The 20,068-nt window shown below is 39.6% G+C and overlaps 1 protein-coding gene across 4 annotated transcripts; it reads right to left on the bottom strand.

The window, feature by feature from the left end:
- Positions 1–274: 274 nt before the first annotated feature.
- Positions 275–20,066, bottom strand: LOC115020110 (CSC1-like protein 2). 4 transcript variants are annotated; one of them, XM_029450000.1, is made up of 25 exons: positions 19,768–20,066; positions 13,018–13,239; positions 12,761–12,840; positions 11,127–11,168; positions 9,904–9,994; positions 9,741–9,778; positions 9,448–9,590; positions 8,920–8,971; positions 8,709–8,817; positions 8,544–8,614; positions 7,874–7,954; positions 7,624–7,747; positions 6,842–6,975; positions 6,592–6,729; positions 6,098–6,251; positions 5,830–5,936; positions 5,605–5,691; positions 5,440–5,505; positions 5,011–5,173; positions 4,676–4,781; positions 4,314–4,481; positions 4,073–4,188; positions 3,883–3,960; positions 3,242–3,383; positions 275–2,974 (listed from the first exon to the last, which is right to left on the bottom strand). In XM_029450000.1, the coding sequence occupies exons 2-25, from the start codon at positions 13,213–13,215 to the stop codon at positions 2,937–2,939; spliced, it is 2,526 nt and encodes an 841-aa protein (XP_029305860.1). In that variant the 5' UTR covers positions 13,216–13,239; positions 19,768–20,066; the 3' UTR covers positions 275–2,936. The 4 variants fall into 4 exon arrangements, with proteins under 4 accessions (XP_029305860.1, XP_029305858.1, XP_029305861.1 ...); XM_029449998.1 differs by having other exon boundaries at positions 275–3,383; XM_029450001.1 differs by having other exon boundaries at positions 275–3,383; positions 11,127–11,165.
- Positions 20,067–20,068: the final 2 nt, after the last annotated feature.

Here is a 20,068-nt window from a genome sequence, read left to right as displayed (position 1 = left end):
ATGTGCCGTTTGGTTGGATACCACTAAAACAGTACCTTGAAAATGAGCATATGCTGTATTAGTGCAGAGTATGGAGGCTGAACCCAGCTATTGCTTTAAGAAGTTACAAGCTGACGTGAGCCTTTTTTGATTGCTGACATTACTCTAAGCTGGAGCAGCAACATTCGGAGTAAAGTGAAATGAACAACAGTACGTCGTGAAGAGGAACAGTGTTATTTTTCAGTTTGAACTGACTATACCAGGGTATAGTTGAAAAAGAAACTTGTCGACAAACTTGATTAAATACAGATTTATTGTTCAAAGAGCTGGGGGGGGGGGGGAAGCACAGATATACACAGTATATATCTGTTGTACAGACGGCCCTTTGTAAATGATAAAATGAGACGGTCAAATGCTGAGATCGGTTATTGTTACTCTTCCTATCTAGAAAAATGTAAAACTATAAAAGGCAAAGCACACAGAAACACATTCTAATTGTGCACAGTCTTGAGACACAGACATTTCACTACCCATTCTGAGTACATTATAGAAACAAGCAGAGAACTTCTATTAGAAAGTGCTTGGCCGTTTACAAAAACAATCCATTTCCCACTGTCTATACAGAGCTTATGAAGATAATCTAAAATAAAAAGGATTCATCATGATGATCCTAGACTTGGAATTAGAAAAAGACTACTGGAAATCATTGCAACCATCAGACTGAAAAATGTAGATCTGTACTCAAATTAAATGCCATGACATGGGACTGGACACCAGTACGTTTTGTTAAAGTATGAAACTCATAATTTCTGGTTAGCTGGTGATCCCTCCTTTTGAAGCTGTGTAAATACAGCGATCACACGTACATTATCTACATTCTGCGTTTAAAGACTTGAGTTGTTAGACCAGATGAGATTTTTAAGTATCTCCCGCAGAGCTGGGCAGTAGATGGCATTTTGACAGGACACATTCAGAGATTTCAAGACATCTCAGAGGTATAAAAATGAAGAGGTATAAAAAATAAAATCACCGTATCATGATTCGAAGAGCACCAGACTCAATGGTGTCAAACAATTCTCATGTTAGTACCATAATAATTTACCCATATGTGGTGCCATGGACAAATTATGGAAACATTTAAGGTTCACCATTGTCATCATTACACCCTCAGGGGGGGGGGGGGCAAGCCCTTCTCCATCAATCATATAAGTGAAAGTAAGATTAGTGCACATTTCCCACAATGGTTCTCTGAGCAGCTGGATAATACATTTTTCATATTATGGTCCAATAACAAGAATTGGCCCATAGATACACTGTAGTGGTACTTTGTCTGCAGCACTGTGCCTCGCTTTACCAACAATCATCTTTGTGTTTCACAGGGCAGCTCATAGTGTTTTGAATAAGGAAGAAATGACAAAAACAAGAAGCTTGATAAAACCTGAGTTAGGTCATAACTGTGTGGGCACTTTGTTTCACATTATAATTTGTTAATTTGCACGTTTGCATCGTTAAAGTATGCGTTGTTGTCCGAGTCTACCCGATACCTGAAAACAAGCTGCTTCATATGGCTGAGGCAGATCGGGAAATTACTATTGCTCTGACGGAGGCCTTACAAAGCTAGTAACTGGATCTGCAAATGGAATGTATAATATTGAGGGGAAACTTAATTACATTATCACAAGTCAAGAGGCAACATAATGCATACATCTTCCATTTTGTTTTCAATGGGGGGGGGGGGGGGGGCATAGTCGTATTCAATAGCATAAAGTTAAGGTTTGAAAATTAGATGTGGACATCACCCACTGATGTAACTCTTGAATGACCAAGCCAAAGATCTGATGTTATCAAGCAAAATTGCAGTTTGAGTTAAACAATCTACAACTGGGCATTGAGTGATTGCAAATGGTAAAACTTTAACAATGCTCGAGCAGAACTGGAACAATATGCTACATACATGATAAAAATGGAGAGGACCTGACAAGAGGACTGAGTGATGAGATATAGATTAGCTTATTCGTAAAACTATCAGTAGTCACCTACACTGAATGCTAATTTCAAAATATCTCCATAAAGACGTAAACATATGGACAAAAAGATATAAATGAAAAACAACAGATCAAGAGAACCAGTCACAATGAGCATCATATGAAGCAGACCCAGAAAAACCTTCCAAAAAGGCCTTTCTCTCCATCCTCTGATCAACACAAAAGGATCAACAGGCTCCTGGCCTCAAGTCCTCCTGCAGCAGCCCGTGCAAGGGCTTCCCCACACTGGGGGGCAGCATCAGTAGGAGCACCCCAACACAGGCTCAGAGACTGAACGCCAAAAAGATCAATGTAATATGCCAAAATATGAATTATCTTTTTCCACAGTTTAGGGGTGTATCAAGCTTGATAGCATTTAAAATTAAATGCCTACAAATAAATACCATGTAAAAAAAAAAGAGGCTATTTTACAAATCCAGAGTTTCGAAGCTGTACAGTGTCAAAGTGTCCAGGAGTGTTAGTAGCAACCATTTTTTTTTTCTTCTTTGATTTTTTTTTCTCTTCTTTTTTTGAAAGGCTTTTATGGAATTGGAAGAACCATTTTGAGACCATCACTTCTGCACGAACCAAGCTGTCTGGTGGTGTGGGAAACTCTTATTCTCCTCTCACTCCAGCTGCTTATTCAGGGGAAGCATTTAGTGCAGACAATTAGAGATACTGGTAAAGGATTATAGGAACATCCCTCCACCATTTGAACTTGAAGGCATGCTGTACTACAGTACCTTAGTGAAAGTCGAGCTTATAGGACAGGTTCTCTTTCAAGTGCAATAATGTTAAGGAAATACAGACAGAATATCACTCCCCTTACAAAACAAGGCAAACTATTCTTCATTTGTGCATTAGTGTCTTTCTTTCATGGGTCCATGTGCAGTGTTTTGGGGCTTTCCTCAGCTATATCGGGGCAGAAGGATGTCATGTCGCTCTCCTTGCTTTATCAGAGTAGATTCCCTCTGCAGGTACACAGACAGAAGATGTGGTTTGGTGAGATCCAGTGAAGAAAATGCAAGAGTCCTTGAGCGACAATCCATTCAATCCTTAATAGACAGTGTGCTTAGGTTAGTGTAAAGTCCCTCGATGGAGGTTGAGATGCTTTGGAGAACTGTTGGTTCCTAGTTAAATTCACATAATCAGTGCACTCCTCAAGTTAAACTTAGGGTATGTTAACTGTTCCAGGCAGTATCAGTGTCGCACTTCATTATCAATGAGGCTGTCCTCACCAGACTGGAAGTCCTCATTCAGACCATTTTCGACATTGATTATTTCCTCGTCCTGCGAGGACCCCTGGCCGTCATCCTCGCCACTGCCTGAAACGGATTCCTCTGAATTTGGGTCTTGAAGAACCTGAGCAATGTACATTTGCTGTAGGAGAGAAAATGAAATGAAATAGAATGTTAATGTGCGATACCCATTTTATGTTTCAGGATAAGTTTTCCCTACAACTACAGCTTGATCCTATAGACATACGCTCACTGAACAACAGTTTGCCTTAAAGCACTTAACTTTAAAATGAATTTTTACACAAAGTAAACATAATTCAAGTCTAAGGCTATCATTGAGCAACAGATTGATATTGCTATTAATACAATTAATTTGGGTTGCATGTCATGTTTTCATTTGTCATCATTAAAAATGTTCATTTGTATAGGATGGATTCATAAAAAAAGTGTCTTTGTCCGGAGGTAGTGGTATCCATTCTTCCTTCCAATCATATATGATCTGTTAAACAACAACCGTTAGATCGGTTTGGACTTTTGCCCTATGGTCAGCACCTACAATCTTTGGCAGTATGCCCCATCTCTTTCCACTGTTTAATGTGAAGGCTCATATTCATATAAAATAAACTTGACTGAATACATACTGCTGCTTTGCTTGCAGTAGAAGCGCACACTGGACGTCCGTTCGCATTCTCCAAGCCGTCCACCTCCAGGGTGTCGATCTAGGACAGAAAACATGCATTTAACATAAGCAGCTGAATAAAATACTAGTCTCAAATACTGGCAAATTAAGAAACATGAATAATATGCATACAAGGATGACTATCTTGTTACCTTGTAGTTATGAGCACTGAGATATTTAAAGTGTCCGAAGCAGACGTGAGAGAGGCAGATAATGATTGTGATGATCAGAACTACGAATGTGAACATGGATGTAGCAGCTGAAAATCCTGGGGGAAAGAAAGGGGAGGGATTCATCAGGTGCTTGTACTTTCTAACGCTGTGGCAGACGCTGTAAATAAATTGGGGCATGTGTGAGGACATTAGTGGCCCGTAGATGGAGTCCTCATCTTACCCGAGCGAACAGTGGAGAAGAACAGAAGCCAGAAGAGACAGAGAATAGGTGCAGCCACCACTTGGTTGACCGCTCCAGAATGAATCTTCTTGTCCAGTTTGGACGGCAGATAGGCGTAGTACATATTGTACCTGTCTGCGAGGTGTTTCAGCAGCATGTACATCAGACCTGCACAGAGTAAGGAGACAAAACAATTAGAGGAACTAATCCAATTAAGCCTGCTGATAAGCTTCTGTATAAATAACAGAGCCACTGAATGCTCCCTGCCCTCTGTTTGTTTCTCCTGTAGTAATTTAATAAGCACACAATCTTGATGTGAAACAGCATTAACGCCAGCAGGGGTTATAAACGGCAGAACTCACCAAAGGGGACTATGATTGGGCAGGTGATGCTGTAGGTCATCACCACAGTGAAGACACACATCATCCAGGCATAAGCTGCCCCGAACTGGAACTCATAGGCCTGGTGCTGTGGACACAATTTCAGATATTAAATCTAAATCTAAAACATCCTCATTTCAATATCTACATTACGTGAAATATTTACAACCTAAAATCAAAAGCAGAGATTCCCATTTATTATGTATTTTATGACATTTAAGTCTTGGCTTTCTGATTTTTAGCTTGATGTATTAATTACACAATTTTAAAACTTAATTACTTCATGGGTCATCGACCCATAAATGATGTCAACTAACCCTCTTGACGTTCCTCCTCTCTGCTGCAGAGCGAGCCAGGCAGAGGCGGATCATGTACATAAGTAGACCAGGGATCCTCAGCAGGTCCATGGCATTACCAATGAATGCAGACGCAATGACATAGTTCACAAAGAAGGCTCCATTGTCAGGCAGGAATACGCACCTTAACAGCAAATTGAAAAAGAGGACAGTATCACTGAATAGACTGAAGTCAAATTTAAATTGGAGTTTAAAAATGCAGAATTGCAAATATGAGACCTAGTTATGGTATTGCTAAAGGGTTGAATTGAATAAAAGTGTATTAAATAAGGATTCTTCATACTAAATTCATAGTAGTCATGGTACCAAAGAACTTTGGAACGCTTTATTCTGCTTTGTTCCGAGTACTAGAGAGTTGTATTGAAACGTCCATAAAATAATGCTACTTACTCAAATCTCACTTTAGCATCTGCCAAGAATCTTCTGTCAAAAAGCCAGCGGAAGAAAACATCCAAACTGCAAAGACACAAGGAAAGGAAGGAATCCGCAAAATGAATTAATGTATAGCTTTACATTTCATTATGTTGCAGGGCAGACATAAAAAAAAAACCATACCTGCTGAGTCCAAGAGAGGGCAGCAACAGGACCATAAAGATCAAGAAAGTGTAGCATTTATGCATCGTGGTCCTGTTCTCTCCTGACCTGTAAGGCCAGAGGAAATATTTAGACGTGTTAAAACTAAAAACGGACAACACACTCAAAAGTAAACCTCAAATGGGAGTAAAGACAACATGACTTTGAATATGCTGAATTATTGACTGCAGAAAGTGTAAAGCATACCGGGTCCAGTGGGCTTCGAAGAAGGCAGAGTAGTAGACAATGGTAGGTAGTAAGGCGGAGAAGGACCACAGAAGGAGGGTGGGGAAGAACTGGGTGACGATTGGATTCTGGAGGACAGATCAGAGAGACATGGACATGTTGTGTCAAGAATTGAGAAGTGAATTCCTGTGTCTCTGCAACAGCATGCCTGTGATCGTTTGACTTAACACTCAGTATGGCAAAGATAAAGATGCTTGAACTGACCTGCACTCATAAATATAATACTCACATTGAGGTACTCCACTGGTTTGGTAACATTAAACTTGTCCATTGTGGAGATGATGATGGCCGGGGTGGTGAGGAAGAAGAGGAGGAGGAAGAGGACAATGTTGATGATCAAGCAGCGGAGCCACCAGGAGACTCCTCCCACTGACAGATGCTCCCTGTGGGATGAAGGTTATGTAGCGGTTAGATTGACACTGGCCGATGACCCGCAGTTATGGACACAGCTGGCCAGTTAACCGGTACTGCAGCTCAAAAACCAGTTTGTCATCTGGAGTCAGAAAGTCTCTTCAAATTGGACTGAAGACTAATTTTTCTTCAGCGAGCATTACATACAAGTTATTACAAGTTTGTTTGTAGAATTCCCTCTGGGTACATCAAGTACTTTTATTCTGCCAAAATATATCCACCTAATATACTTGGTGCAGTTATGCAATAGTAAAATAAAATTGTTCTTCAGCCCGGTTTGCAGACAGAATGTGTGACCTGAATGTGTTTTACCAGTAGACATTTTGTGGATCAGGGGCGTAGCTGATAGTCCAGTTGTGTGTGTGGAGCTTGGCGTTGAATTGAGAGCTCTTGGGCTCCCGGCGACACTGACAGCCCTGACACTTGCAAGCGTTAAAGTCTTTCAAGATTCTGAAAAGAAGCATCAATCCAAACAAAGTACAGTGGGTCAAATAATCTGCAAATTTAAAACCAAAGACACAGATTCACATTCACCAATTCTACCACGTGTAAATGTACTTACATGGCAGTTATGGACTCGTTCTGGAAGGTGACAAAGGCCATTCCTAAGGGCTTCCTGTTAACCTTTTCTCTCTCCTTCCTGTATTCATCTTTTAGTTGTGCCTCCATCTTGGTATAGTAGCCCACTGCCTCTTCCTGTAAATGGACAATGAAATCCAAGTCAGACTCAAGTGATTTTGGCTTTCCGTTTTTGCTTAATTCCAATTAAGACCTTAATACACAAGGTCGACTGTATCATTATCTCCTAATGTAGTTAAATAAATATCAACTAATACTACAGCTTTTCTTTTGATGTAATAATCGCATAAAAAGACACTACACACTGAATGAGGAAACCATTATTATATAGGGTACATTGTAGCATCTTATGATTGTTTATTTTAGGAGATTAGTTTGTAGGGATTTTATTTGTTTTTTTAAATATTTTCGGTGTATGTTTTGTTACTCTTTATGCTGGTCAGTAATGACTGCAACTTCAAAGGACAGTCGTATATGTAACGGTTGCACAAGGAGCATTGTGACTAAAACAAAAATATAGGCTACAATGATTAGTTGTGTTTTACTAATGACGAGAAAATAAATGTTTTGGTTTCTTTTCTAGGAGCAGGTACTTGCATGTTACATTGTTTTTCCAGCTAAGCCCCGACTCTACACATTAATCTATTGTGGACTGTAACAGCAGATAGATGCCTTCTTTATCTTCTGCTGAAGAATGCTGTTTAGTATCAGCTTGTAAACAAGGTGCAGTTGTTTTGAGATATAGCTACAATATATCAGTCTGACCTGCTCACAGCCTTTGATGATGCAACAGCAAAGGTGTCCACAGGGTTTTGGATTGATCATGGTGGTAATATGCTCCTTGGCATGCAGGTCAACGAAGAATTTCTTGCTGCGCTCCGTCTTCTTCCTGCATGTAAAATATCAGCTGTGTCAGACTGAGGAAGGGCTACTTCATGGAAACAAAGTCAGGTCCTGGAGCCAAGTTCATCCTAAAATGCTGTCAAAAGGCACGCACGCACGCAAACATATTTACCTTTCAGAGTTGAGATGCATTAGTCTGGCCACATTGTAACAGATACGAGCTTCCAGTACAACACAGTTTTCATAAGCCTGCCTATAAAAGAAGGGCAGGGAGGGAGGAAGTCAAAGACCGGATAAGTTTCAACGCATTCTTGACAACAGCAGAAAAGTTTACAATAGAGTTTACAATAGATGACATATCTACACCACATGATAACAACATTAGCAAGTCACAAAAAAGATATGAATGCAACAAGCCACAAACTGTAAAAGGCTTTTTTAATTTTTCATTGGAAGTTTATTCTTTTTTACTCAAGAGAGTGGCCTTTTTTGCAGAGCAGGACCAAATCAAATTATTTTTGATTAATACTATTCGGCTGAGTAGGTGAGCCAAACACCCCCTCCTCAGTCTTTGACAGTCTTGGCACATGACTTGCATGATCCTGCTCATCTGGCTTTTATTATGGACAATTACACATATAGGCCTGTCATTGTGCGATCCCAGCCATATGGGCCAACACAAGACCGCTGCTTTTAACAGGAAAAGGCATGGCTCTCATACACCTTAATACAGTTTACTGCCATGACGACAGCAGTGTGCCATTTTTATAAGCAGACAGATTTAAGCATTGTGAGATATTACGTGTGGAGCCAGGAAATCTGTGATCCTGAAGAGTGCTTACTCAAAGTGTTGCTTTATCTCAGTCTCCTCTGCGTATTTGGAGATCCCATTGACAAATAAAGTGCGTTTCACCTGCAGGGAAATTAAGACAGGGAAGTAATTACCAACAAAATTGTGTGTACAAGGAGTATATAGAACAGTCATTTTCTGAAGCCATGCCACCCACCAAGTCATCCTCCTTGTAGTGCATCTTGGAGGTGTGCCGTCGCATGCTGTACACCGTCAGTAACAGGTAGAGAAATGCAAAGGTGGTGTGCAGCCACAGTAGTGTATTACTAAGGAAATAAAGGGTACATGTATTTAGTGACACAGCATTAGAACATACAAAGACTCAACATAAGGCATTACAGTACAGTGAAGGTATAAGAGTTACTCACTCTGCATTCAAATTTGCTATAGTGGTTCGCCCAAAACTGTAGGCATTGTTTTCTGTGAAAGAAATAATCAAGTTAATCACTTGTCAATCACCAGCAATCCTTCCCACTTGTAGCTCCATAGCCAAAGAGAAATTAATAAGCATCAATGGTTGATGGTCAGGGTAGCCAACGAATATCCCTGACACCGAGCGTCCACGATTGAACGGATATAGTTGGCATTAGTCTGAAGCACCATAGAAGTATCAACATATTTAATTGGTGTGTTCGTATTATTATTTGTATACAATTAGTAGGGCCTACATGCTAGAGAAGATCGCAAAGTTTTGTATATGAGAAGGCTGCTCACACAAGACAAACAAGAGGAGGAGAGAGAAAAAAAAAAGCTAAACAAAAGACAAAAGTAAAAACAAACCAACAAAGACAAATATAATGGTGCAAGGCAACCTCACCTCGTCAAACAGACAGCAAAACTGAGAATGTTTTAAACATTTTCAAGGATTCCATGGTAGTAAATTCCAAACCACTCACCAAGTAGGTTTCCAGAGAAGTTAACAGGCAATATGATGCCCACAGACAGCACGCCCACCACTACCAGCAGGCCTATGATGTGGCGCTGAAAGGACAAGTAATGTACTGCATCCTCGCCACACTTCTCCCTAATCTCTTCATCCCTACAGAGTGAACACAACAACAAATTCAACAGCTATTAAAATGTACACACACACACACACACACACACACACACACACACATACAATATCTAGTTACATTAGTGTTCCAATCTTTACTATTTCCAAAATGCTGAGAGCAGGGTGACTCACTTGATGCGGAAGATGGCAGTTAGCCAAGAGCAGAAGCCCTAAAAAGAAAAAGGAAGAGAGCAGAGAACTGAAAGTGTACATGTCATCACATGCAACATACAGTATATCGTAGATGAAAGAAAGGACACTATATTGTATGCTGTAAGAACAATGGCATACTTACTGTGTCTCTCTGATCAATGTCCACAGAGCTGGAAACTGAAGTGAGACGCTCATAGCGTTCTGGTGCATCCGATGCCAAGGCAGAAGCCACACTGTGTAAAAAAAACACAACACAGCATTTTTAAGATGTTACACAACCACCTAACATCCCCACGTAACATAAGGGGATGTTAGTTATTTTGTGTCTCAGGACAGTGGAATATCCATCAGTGTGGATGACAACACAAAACACAGACACGCTCTGAAATGAACTGAAGAGATTCACCCGTTTATCCTGTGTGGGCTGGCCACAGGATTTTGGTCGGTTTACCAGTCAACCACAGGTATAATCTCTGCAGCCACATTTCATGCAGCACTAGGAGTCTACTTTACACAGGTTGAGTACACCATTACTGTCAGAGGAAAGATAGTGATAAAAAGTTAGCTCTACAGAAAAGAACATTCACGGAGGAAACAGAACCGGGGCGATCATAAAGAGGCACATTTATGGAGTTTGTCTAGCAGAGCCACAGGTTCCCCTGGACATAACACAGCCTCAATACTTTATTATATAATGTATACAAATTTGATTGCACTCCCCACGGAGATTGACAATTAATAAATAACTGAATATGAAGAGGACCCAGGCTCTGCTGGAATTCTATCATTGGCTCAGCGTTCAATACTAAATGAAAAGGAAGACGTCACACAGGGCTCTAAGAGATCTCTAATGGAATGAGGAGAGAGCCTGCGGCTTTAATCCACCGTCAGTCCTCCTCTCTCACGTTCCTGTGAGAAGTCAGAATGTGTTTTAGCTCTGAGGAAACAGGGTATACTGTAGTTGTACCGTGTTAGGGCCTGTCTATGATCAACATAGCATTACCTCTCCCTGTATGCATCCTGTTTGTGCGGCTCATACGGTGCGCTCACACAGAGGAAGTCCGTGCTTCATAAAGAGGTCAATACACAGATTAGTACACACAGATCTGATTAGGACAGTAAGAGAGGACAGGCACACCAACAGCAGAAGTACAACAGTGACAAGGAGAGGCAGAATGATTAAGAGCCTGGCACTGGGATGCCTGGAGGAGGAAAAAAAGCTAAACCATCAAGAGTGAAAAACAGGCTGAAACCCACAGTGGCGTGGGCAGATTGGAGAAGAGTTATGAGTTCGGTTAACTACAGAGAGGGGAAAGGAGAGGAAAAAAAAAGGCAGTGAGTCTACGATATGGAGTGATAACATACTAGTCTCGATCATCCAGCCGACTGTACCGTTGATCCATTCTTCTGGTGAAAAAAGAAGCAAAACAAAGCCATTCAGCTTAGTTAAGAGGGAATGGCTCTGTTGGCCAGTAAGGCTGCTGGTTAAGAGAAGAACTGTGGAAGCATATTACATCACAGGCATACCAATGAAGGTTTCTATTCACTCTGGTATACATTATACAGCCATCTAAATGTGTTTATGGCCTATGGTAAAATAACCCTCTCTTTTATTTTAGTTGAGAGTCATGGCTAACGGAGCTGGAGCTACAGATGCATCACATTTATACCCCACTTTTTAAATCAAGCTTCCTAGTAAAGGTTATATTTACTTTTCAGATATCACAAGAATGTAAAAGACAAACGCTGATCTTAAGTCGGCACAGTGTCATGAGACAACAAACTACATTTCCTGTCTGTTTCAAAAGTGTCCCATGCTGCCACCCCCCTCCCATCCTCCCACCATGCTGCAACCCCATTCTCTGCTCACATGCAGCTGCAAAAATAGTGAAGCTGCAACATGACACAAACACAGCAGGAGGATTTAGGTGATGGAGCACTGTGTCGTGTACTTTGCAGGGTTCAGCGTCAAAGAGGTCTGTAGCGATGTCTGAGCTCCCCCTCTCCATAATATGATCATGAAAGTATTCAAAAAGTTAAAAAAAAAAAAGGAGCAGTGGAATCAGTCCTTGTTGACAGCTTCCACCAGGATTCTCATTATTCGATCAGTGTGCAGACATAGGTCTCAAATTATCCCAATATATCTGGCAGCATATCATAATAACTACAGTCAACAGGTCTAAGATGCCGACAGTAGCTTTTAAGTGTTCTGGTAAATTGATCTAAAAGGGTTCTTTAAATAAATAATGGTAACTAATCATTTGTTTCTTTACTTTCCATTTCAGGCTTATTCCAATGGCAGTCTGGCCTTTTATCTCAAAGTTAATCAAACCATGTAACAAGTGACAAAGCATGACAATGTCCGAGTGCCTTCTTGAAATTAAAAGGGAAACTGCTGACACCAACTTCCTGTCTGGAGTGTCATGCTTGTGATGCCTGCTTGCGTCAAAAAAAAAAAAACTCCACCCCAGAATACTAAATCCAGAATGAACAGCCAGCCAGAGCGAAATACTGATAAAACTTGTTTTTGGTAGATAAATCAATTAGGGTCACCAGCCTCAAGGCTTTTGTCATATTGTGTCCCTGTTGACATTCTGACAATAGGCAAATCATAATAATTTGTATCAAACAGAAGCGTCAAGCGCAGGCTCCTGACTTGATGCTTTCTACACTGGCTCTACAGAAAGTCCCGTCTAAACCCTTGCAAGCGTTACATACTTTATTGTGTGTAACTAGCCTGATATCACACAAGGATGAAGATCACCACAGATTGCAAACTGCTAAGTAAGAGAGGGTGTACATTTTAGAACCAAAAATTAAGAAATAAAATGTACAATAAATTAGTTTACCTGACAAAAACATATTTTGGATTGTTATTTAGGTTAGCACCCTTTACCAAACAGTTAACTTTGGACAATGGCATTAAATAGTAACCACTAATGTGTATTCAGCACTTGTTATATGTATAAAGACCCTCCAGACCAATGTTTTCTAATTACCTGTCAGCGTCAGTCACCAGAGCGAGTCGCCCATAGTCCCATGCTACTTTTCTCAAGAAGGAGAACACAACCAGCAGCCCCTAGAAGTACAACATAAACAGTGGCTGTCAACACACATATCGTCGTTTTATTTACATTACAGAGAACACAAAAGTTACATAACTTCTTGAAGGTGTTCAGAATTTAAAAACGCATGCCTGGAAGTATTTTATCTTAATTCTGACAGCTGTGAAGGAAACACTGATACAAAGACTCACCAAGAAGCACATAAAGTCAAGGGCAAGGACAGTAGGCACCCCGCCGAAAGGCAAGCCTTGGAGCACTGTGCTGCGAATTCGGGCAGAGTAACAGAAGTCCTTGGAGGTGGAATTGGGCTGCAGAGCCGGGCAGCTCTCTGAATTGAGGCATCCCTGCGCCCCCGAGATGACCATTATTAATATCAACACTCTGTGCATTACTCACTGCAACATGTTGACAACCTGTAAAGAAGAGACAAAGGTTTTAGAACACCAAGTAAGCCGAGTATTGCTTTTGCATTCTAGCATAGTTTGTCGTGCTGTATGTGTCCATCATGGACACATTCTGAAGAGTACCTTCCCCTCAGTAGTTAGACAGAAATGAAGAGAAGATAAATTGTCCGTCCCTTTCTACAGAAGCTGAGATTTCTGTCTTGTCATTAGTCACATGCTGTGGTTTATGACCACATGCATGACTACTGAAAGCTGCACGTTTTAAACCATAATACACTTTCTGTTCCTTGTTTGTGGTTACTCTGTGCAAATGACACATAGTCAACTTTGTTCTGAATTCAAGGAAAATAACTATAGTAAGACAGAGCAACACTGGCATCCCATTGGAGACATTTTTCAGACAAATAAGAAATTAGTCAAATATCCACTCTCCTTTTAGTTATAATTCTGTCCCCCAACACCTGTAAAAGAAATAATATCTAGGTCTTTATTAGCTTGCAAGATGTTCTACTTCAGCAGTCACTGGTGTAATTCATCATTCGTTTTGTCTTAGGCCGGTAGCGTACACTCAGCTTGCCTGAGCTTGTTTGATACACTGCTACGCACAATCATGTATTGGGTTTCATGACAGAAGTGACTCAACCTTACAGTCTGTTTGACAATGAGCAAAAAGCTGCAGAGAATTGATGAACGGTTGGAAAAATACTTTCACATTACATTGGGTAATTTAACTGTTAATATTTTAGGCTCAAGAGATGTTGCCTGTTACTTTAAACTCTTCCTTCTGGTATCTGATTAATTCCAGTAAGAAACAACAAGCAGTTGATCTACATCCAACAAGCTACCTTAAGGATAATGATCAAAACCATTGACAGAGCATGAATTTTGTATAAGGAGTAACCAGTCCTATGAGAAATTAATCTTAACAACATCATGATCGCAACACAAAAGCAAGAGCCCCAATGATCTTAGCAGTTTACTGAAATGAAGAGCGATACACTAGATCTCAAGGCGTAAATAAAGACTTCTTGGTGAGTCCTCGTACCACTAAGGTTCACATTCATTGACTAAGACAGGGATGCTTTAGGTCAGGAAATGGATTTAAATGACCACTTCAACTCCCTAGCAAATATGAGGGGCAGGGGAAAGTATTGCTTGGATTAAACACTAGCCATCAAATCAATACCCGTAACAACATGTGCTATGGAAATACCCAATAACCTATACAGTGGTCCTGGAGTTGCAAAACATAAGAAAAGTCCAGCATTTCCTCTATAAATGCCAAAAATAACAGCAAATATCTATTCCAGTGTTTTCCCTACATTCGTTCTGCTGCGACGCACCGCAGTGAACTGCAGCAAAGCACAGCAAAGCACAGCCGTAAGTCCATGAGCGTGTCTGTGGTTAGTTCACATGTCTGTAATAACAGCAGGATAGTCGAGTGCCTGAAATCTAAAGTACCTTCTCCATCCTATAAAAATGTAGCCATCCTGATCTGCAGGTAATCCCACTTAATGGTTTTCATATTTCACACAGACTGAGGCTTGGAGAAGGTGCGTAGGTGTTCTGGTGAGTGTGTTTGCACAGTTGCACTGCTATAGGCTACTTGTGCCCTTCGACCCACTACTACCAGCAGCGTTCACGATGCTGCTCATCTGCCCTAACACTAACTCATTTATCCGCTCCCTGGAATGCTGTGACATCACTGGAGAGGGACGCAGCCAGAGCTGAACAATAAGCCGATAGAGATCGCAGGGTTCAAATGGACCGGTCTCAACCCAAGGAGGACACAACATACCCCCCTGTGCCTTCAACAACACTGCTGCACATCCTGGACCCATTGCCACAGTTCAGACTGTTTAACATTCAACACCAACATCTTGAAAAAGACTTAACATTTCAAAATCAACTTATTATAACACCCAAGTAGTAACTTATGGTACAGTAAGCCCACCTCATTGCTGCAATGTCAGTAAGTATTGCGTTTCTTTTTGAGTGACGTAGTCAATCTTTAAAATGTCTAGGGAAATGTAAGGATTCAGGAATCAAGGAAATATATATTCAAGCAAAGCATTTGGTTAGGCAAACTTTATTTCACCGTAAGACACTCAGCATCATACAAGTCTAGTGTAAACTCAAAGTGAAAATGTCCAGGGTATTTTTCTTTTGTTAGTTAAAAATGTAAATAGTCAGAGTCAGCAGTTGAAACACACTGCCTCTATATTGTCAGAAAAGTAAACATAAAAAGGCAATAAGAAAAGACCGACCTTTGCAAAAATGTAAATGTTGAAAAATACTAAGATCACTTTTTATCTAATTATATACTCTACACTTTAATTGCATTCACATAAGGTACTGCAGATCGTTGTGTGGCGGCCATTTGTTTTTTTAGTAAGTAAGTGCTTAATCAGTCTTTGAGGTACGACTCTTAAAGTACCCTTTGACCCCATTAGTGTGTAGGAGAGAGGAGCACTCATGGTAAACGACAGTAATAAAAAAATAAGAAATACTAAAAACATCTCATTGTTAGGTCATTTGTATTTGCTATTAATTTACAGGGGTTGGATAACACAAACACTTGACAATACAGTACAATAACATTTCAATAAAAGTCTCCTATCTTTAAGGCTTATGACTGATGGTCGAATAGTGCCGAGTCAACAGGTCTTTGACTCAAAAGTTGAGCACTATGTTTTTTTAAGGTGCATTATATTGTCAGATCCTGATATTTTGTGCACATCTTGTTTTTTAGCCTTTGGCTTTAAATTATTTTCCTGGCCATTTGTCTCGGTTAAAAACGTACCCTGTGGAGTTTTCTTGTAAACAGACAAAAGTTATGTTTGCATTCAGTGTTTCTCACTAAAAACGCATTATGTGCATCATTGAGTTCTCATATGCGTGTTGAATGCATTTACTTGAAATCCTGTGTGATCGTTACATCCCTTTTTTACTTGCTTGCCTTGCAGTCTACTACACAACCTTTGTTGGTGCATTTACATGCCCCAGCACGTCCTCGTGCACAAGCATGATCCAAGCAAAACTGGGAATCAAGTTTTCTGTTCTATCAAAAGTGCGATACATGAATTTGGACCATGACTTCGGACAGCAATAAAGTACAATTTAGGCAGGATCTCTGATGACATTGATAATAATGATGTTAATATTACTCAGGACAAACAATATCTCTCAAATTTAAAACCAAGTTGATTTTTTTTTTTTTTTATTATTATTATTTTTTTTTTTAATCAAATCCACTCATCCAGTCTTAATTCTGCTGAGATTTGCAATCTGCTTCTGTTGGCCAACATATTATAACAACAATGCTAAAAGTCTGTAGCTAGAACCTAAATATGGAGTTTGGGCAGCATGGAATGTTAAATCACAAATTTGTCAGTGATTTGATTAAGACCTGATGAAACAAATAATTAGTTTGAGTATTTTGCAAATCCTATCTTCTATTTTATATCTTCAATTAAATATATATTTTCTATGACTATAATGTAACAGCCAATATTGCAAACATTAGTTTTAAACTAAAATGATTTGAATTGTATTTCAATGTCTAGAACCATTTTTAACAGCACTGTGTGTGCATGACTCAGCAGCACAGAAATACTGTGCCACCTTTCCACCTGTTAGCTAGTTGCTATGGAACCATCAGTCTGGCACACAATCTCAAAATACAAATAAACATAAAAGGGGATGAAGTCAGTGGGGGAGAAAATCTCATGCTTGTCCATTTGCAACTCAATCTAGAGCGAGTCTGCTGTTTGCTCTACATTTTAGGAAGGAAAAACAATGGCTTTTGTCTAATTGTCTGTGATAATGTGTTTTTATTCTCTAGTTAGACAAACAATATCCGAGCCAAAAGTCTACCTAGACAAATTAAATGAGAATGTTATACAATACAGTGGCTCACTTAAGTCATTACCGGCAGCTGCATGTTCATTATGCTGATAATACAGCTGCTAACTTTTTTGCCGTTACGTGTATCTCCATCTTAATGCTTTGAGAAATTGGCCTCTGAAACTGCACAACACTGTGCTTGCTTTCCATCTACAATTAGCAACAGCATATACATTCATAAATCTATAGTATTCGAATGAGAGTCATTATTCCTTTAACCTTTATAAAAAGGTAAATATTTTAAACAGGCTTCGTTCTATGCTTTAAAACAGTGGATTATGAATTCGGTGAGCCGTTGTCAAACAATTTGAGATGGTCTACGTTGCTTTCCTAACTACATAAAACTACATTTAACAAAAAGGAGGGACACACAATAGGTGCAAACAGTAAGTTGAATTGGTTTTGTTCAACTGTCAAACTAGTGTCTTATAATCATAACAACTGGAAACCTTGTAGGGCTACCCTCTCTTAGTCAAAAAAGCCAGCTAAACAGTCATTTTGGTCTTAGTCAATTAGTATTTTCTTTTAATAAAGGATTTTTCATGCTGAATTACCTTTTTTTTCCCCCCGAAGAAACTTATGACCAAATCCTTGGTAAACACAAGATTTAAAGTGGTGCTTTTGATTGATTCTTTGTAGGGAACTCAGTTTTATAGATTAAATCACTTAATCAATTATGAGTAGGTGATCGGTTGGGTCAGACCAACCACTCCCTAAAAGAAGAAAAGTATTGTGTCTAACCTTTCAAAAGTTCCACCTTTTATTAACAAGATGCTCACTTGTATGTCCAGCAAAAACAAAACAACCCAGTGACCGATCACACACACACACACACACACACACACACACACACACACACACACACACACACACACACACAGTATGTAAACACTGTTTTGAATCCATTATGAGCCCTGTTCATCTTTTGAATTCACAAACATGTTAAAACATGCTTTATATTAGCTTCTTTATAAACCAGCTTCACAATTACTTGGTGTGAATTCTCCAACAATGTTGATGACTGAAAATGCAGATTTGCACATACTAGCATTGTTGGTATTAGCCTGCAAATCATTGACAACTGCTCAGTGCCTGATCTATGATTATCACAGATATGACGATAGAGTACAGTTTCATTATCATGTCACAGCATGAATGTAAAGACCACACACACGAAAAAAGGTTAAATGCTGGAGTCAATCAGTGTTAGTTATACATTCAACAATAGAGAGGAAATCATATCAGCATGATATTGAGCATTGATGCTATATGACAAGACTTACACACTAAATAGTGCACAACTTCTTATTTTAAAATTAGTATCACAACATAAGTTCTAAAATATTTTTTCTTTAGATAATTTAATTCATTAATTACATTATCTGTGTAAAAGTAATCTTACAACTGTAATTGAATTCTACCTTAAAAAGACTGGAGGTGTATGTTCCACCCCATATTTTGTGTGTAAAAGGGAAGCCTGGGTAGATTTAAATCTAAAAGGCCACAAACAGTTGCAGTGATTGAATCGATTAATTGTTATAGTGATTTGTAAAGTCAATCCTTGCTTTCAGCATGGTAAAATGTAAAAACATTATTTATGTAGGAAAAGATCAAATACCCTCAGCATTTGGTAAGGTGTCGAGTTAGTGAAGCCTTATGTTTTTTTATCTTGTATGAAATGGATATGAGCAGAAGTGTGTCAGACTGATATTTCTTCTTGGAAGGCTCGTCACTGAACCACAGCACGGCTCATGAACAAAATATTAAGACTGCCATCAGCCAGCTCATGTATATCCCTTTACAAGCTATGCACAAGGAGCATTAGAGCATTAACTGTCAAAGCCAAGCTGTGAGTAGTCATCAGTCCATGATAAAGCCCATTGTAACACCATGTAACCTGTTACTGTCAAGGAGATTCTCTCAATGTAACATTGCCCAACTACTAGCGATAGACTAAACTATTTTAGGAATTACAGATTTTATGCTGGTCATCTAAAAAGGCATGTCAAAATACAGGCCTGAATCCTACCGCTAAATAGGCAGACATTAAAACTAGAGCTGCATTGTCTAACATATTTTGTTGTTTCCATTTATCTATGCACTCCAAATAGCAGACAGTCAAGGGTTGTGGAGGTCCAACTCTTTTTCGAGATTATTTGAAAAACATTCGGACATGTACTATTTCGTGAATAGTAGATTATGAACAATGATTAAACAACAAGGCAAACATCTAAGTGCCTGCCTGATAAGGACCTAGCGGGCGAACTTAATCTAGGGTTTGGGGCTCGAGTGTCGCAACCGATAAAATAATAATGAATGTCACATTAGCCTATTTCAATTCTCACTATTAACTAGCCTACCTTTGTTTAATAACCCGAACTTCCATCAACTATGGAGACTGCCTCACATTACCATTGATGCACCTTACTGGAGCTCGTTAACGGTTGATGAGTTAGCCTGGCGCTAATGGTAACGGGATGCATTTACCGTGTATTGTTCTGACAGCAATTATTAAGTTTTCCAGCTGCGAAGTATCTAACGGTTATCTGTCGCAGCTGCAGGGAACAACCAAATACGTTTTTCGTGAAATACCAACAAGTACGGAGTTAATAAATGACAAAAACAACTTACCCTGAAATGATACGCAGCAGGGGCAGTATGTAACACAATTAGCTAATGCGAGCTAACAGTCAACCGTAACGTTGACGTTAGCTAACTTAGCCTCTCGTTGTAGCAAATAACAGGTGGAGGCTAAATAACGACTGTTGTCTTATTTACGCACAAACTTAGATTTTGTTCAACCTTCCTTTTTACAACACTAAGCTAACCAGATAGAGCAAGTCAGTCGAAGAGTCTAGCTGCTCATAGTAACGACAGACAAGTCTCAGCTGCGACGGCTGTGTCTGTCAGCCAGTTGAACAACTATCGCTAG

The sequence above is a fragment of the Cottoperca gobio genome, chromosome 15 (genome assembly GCF_900634415.1).
Source record: "Cottoperca gobio chromosome 15, fCotGob3.1, whole genome shotgun sequence".
In the NCBI taxonomy this organism is placed as follows: Eukaryota; Metazoa; Chordata; class Actinopteri; order Perciformes; family Bovichtidae; genus Cottoperca; species Cottoperca gobio.
The sequence above is the reverse complement of the archived record's forward strand: the minus strand, read 5'-3'. Positions and strand labels throughout refer to the sequence as shown.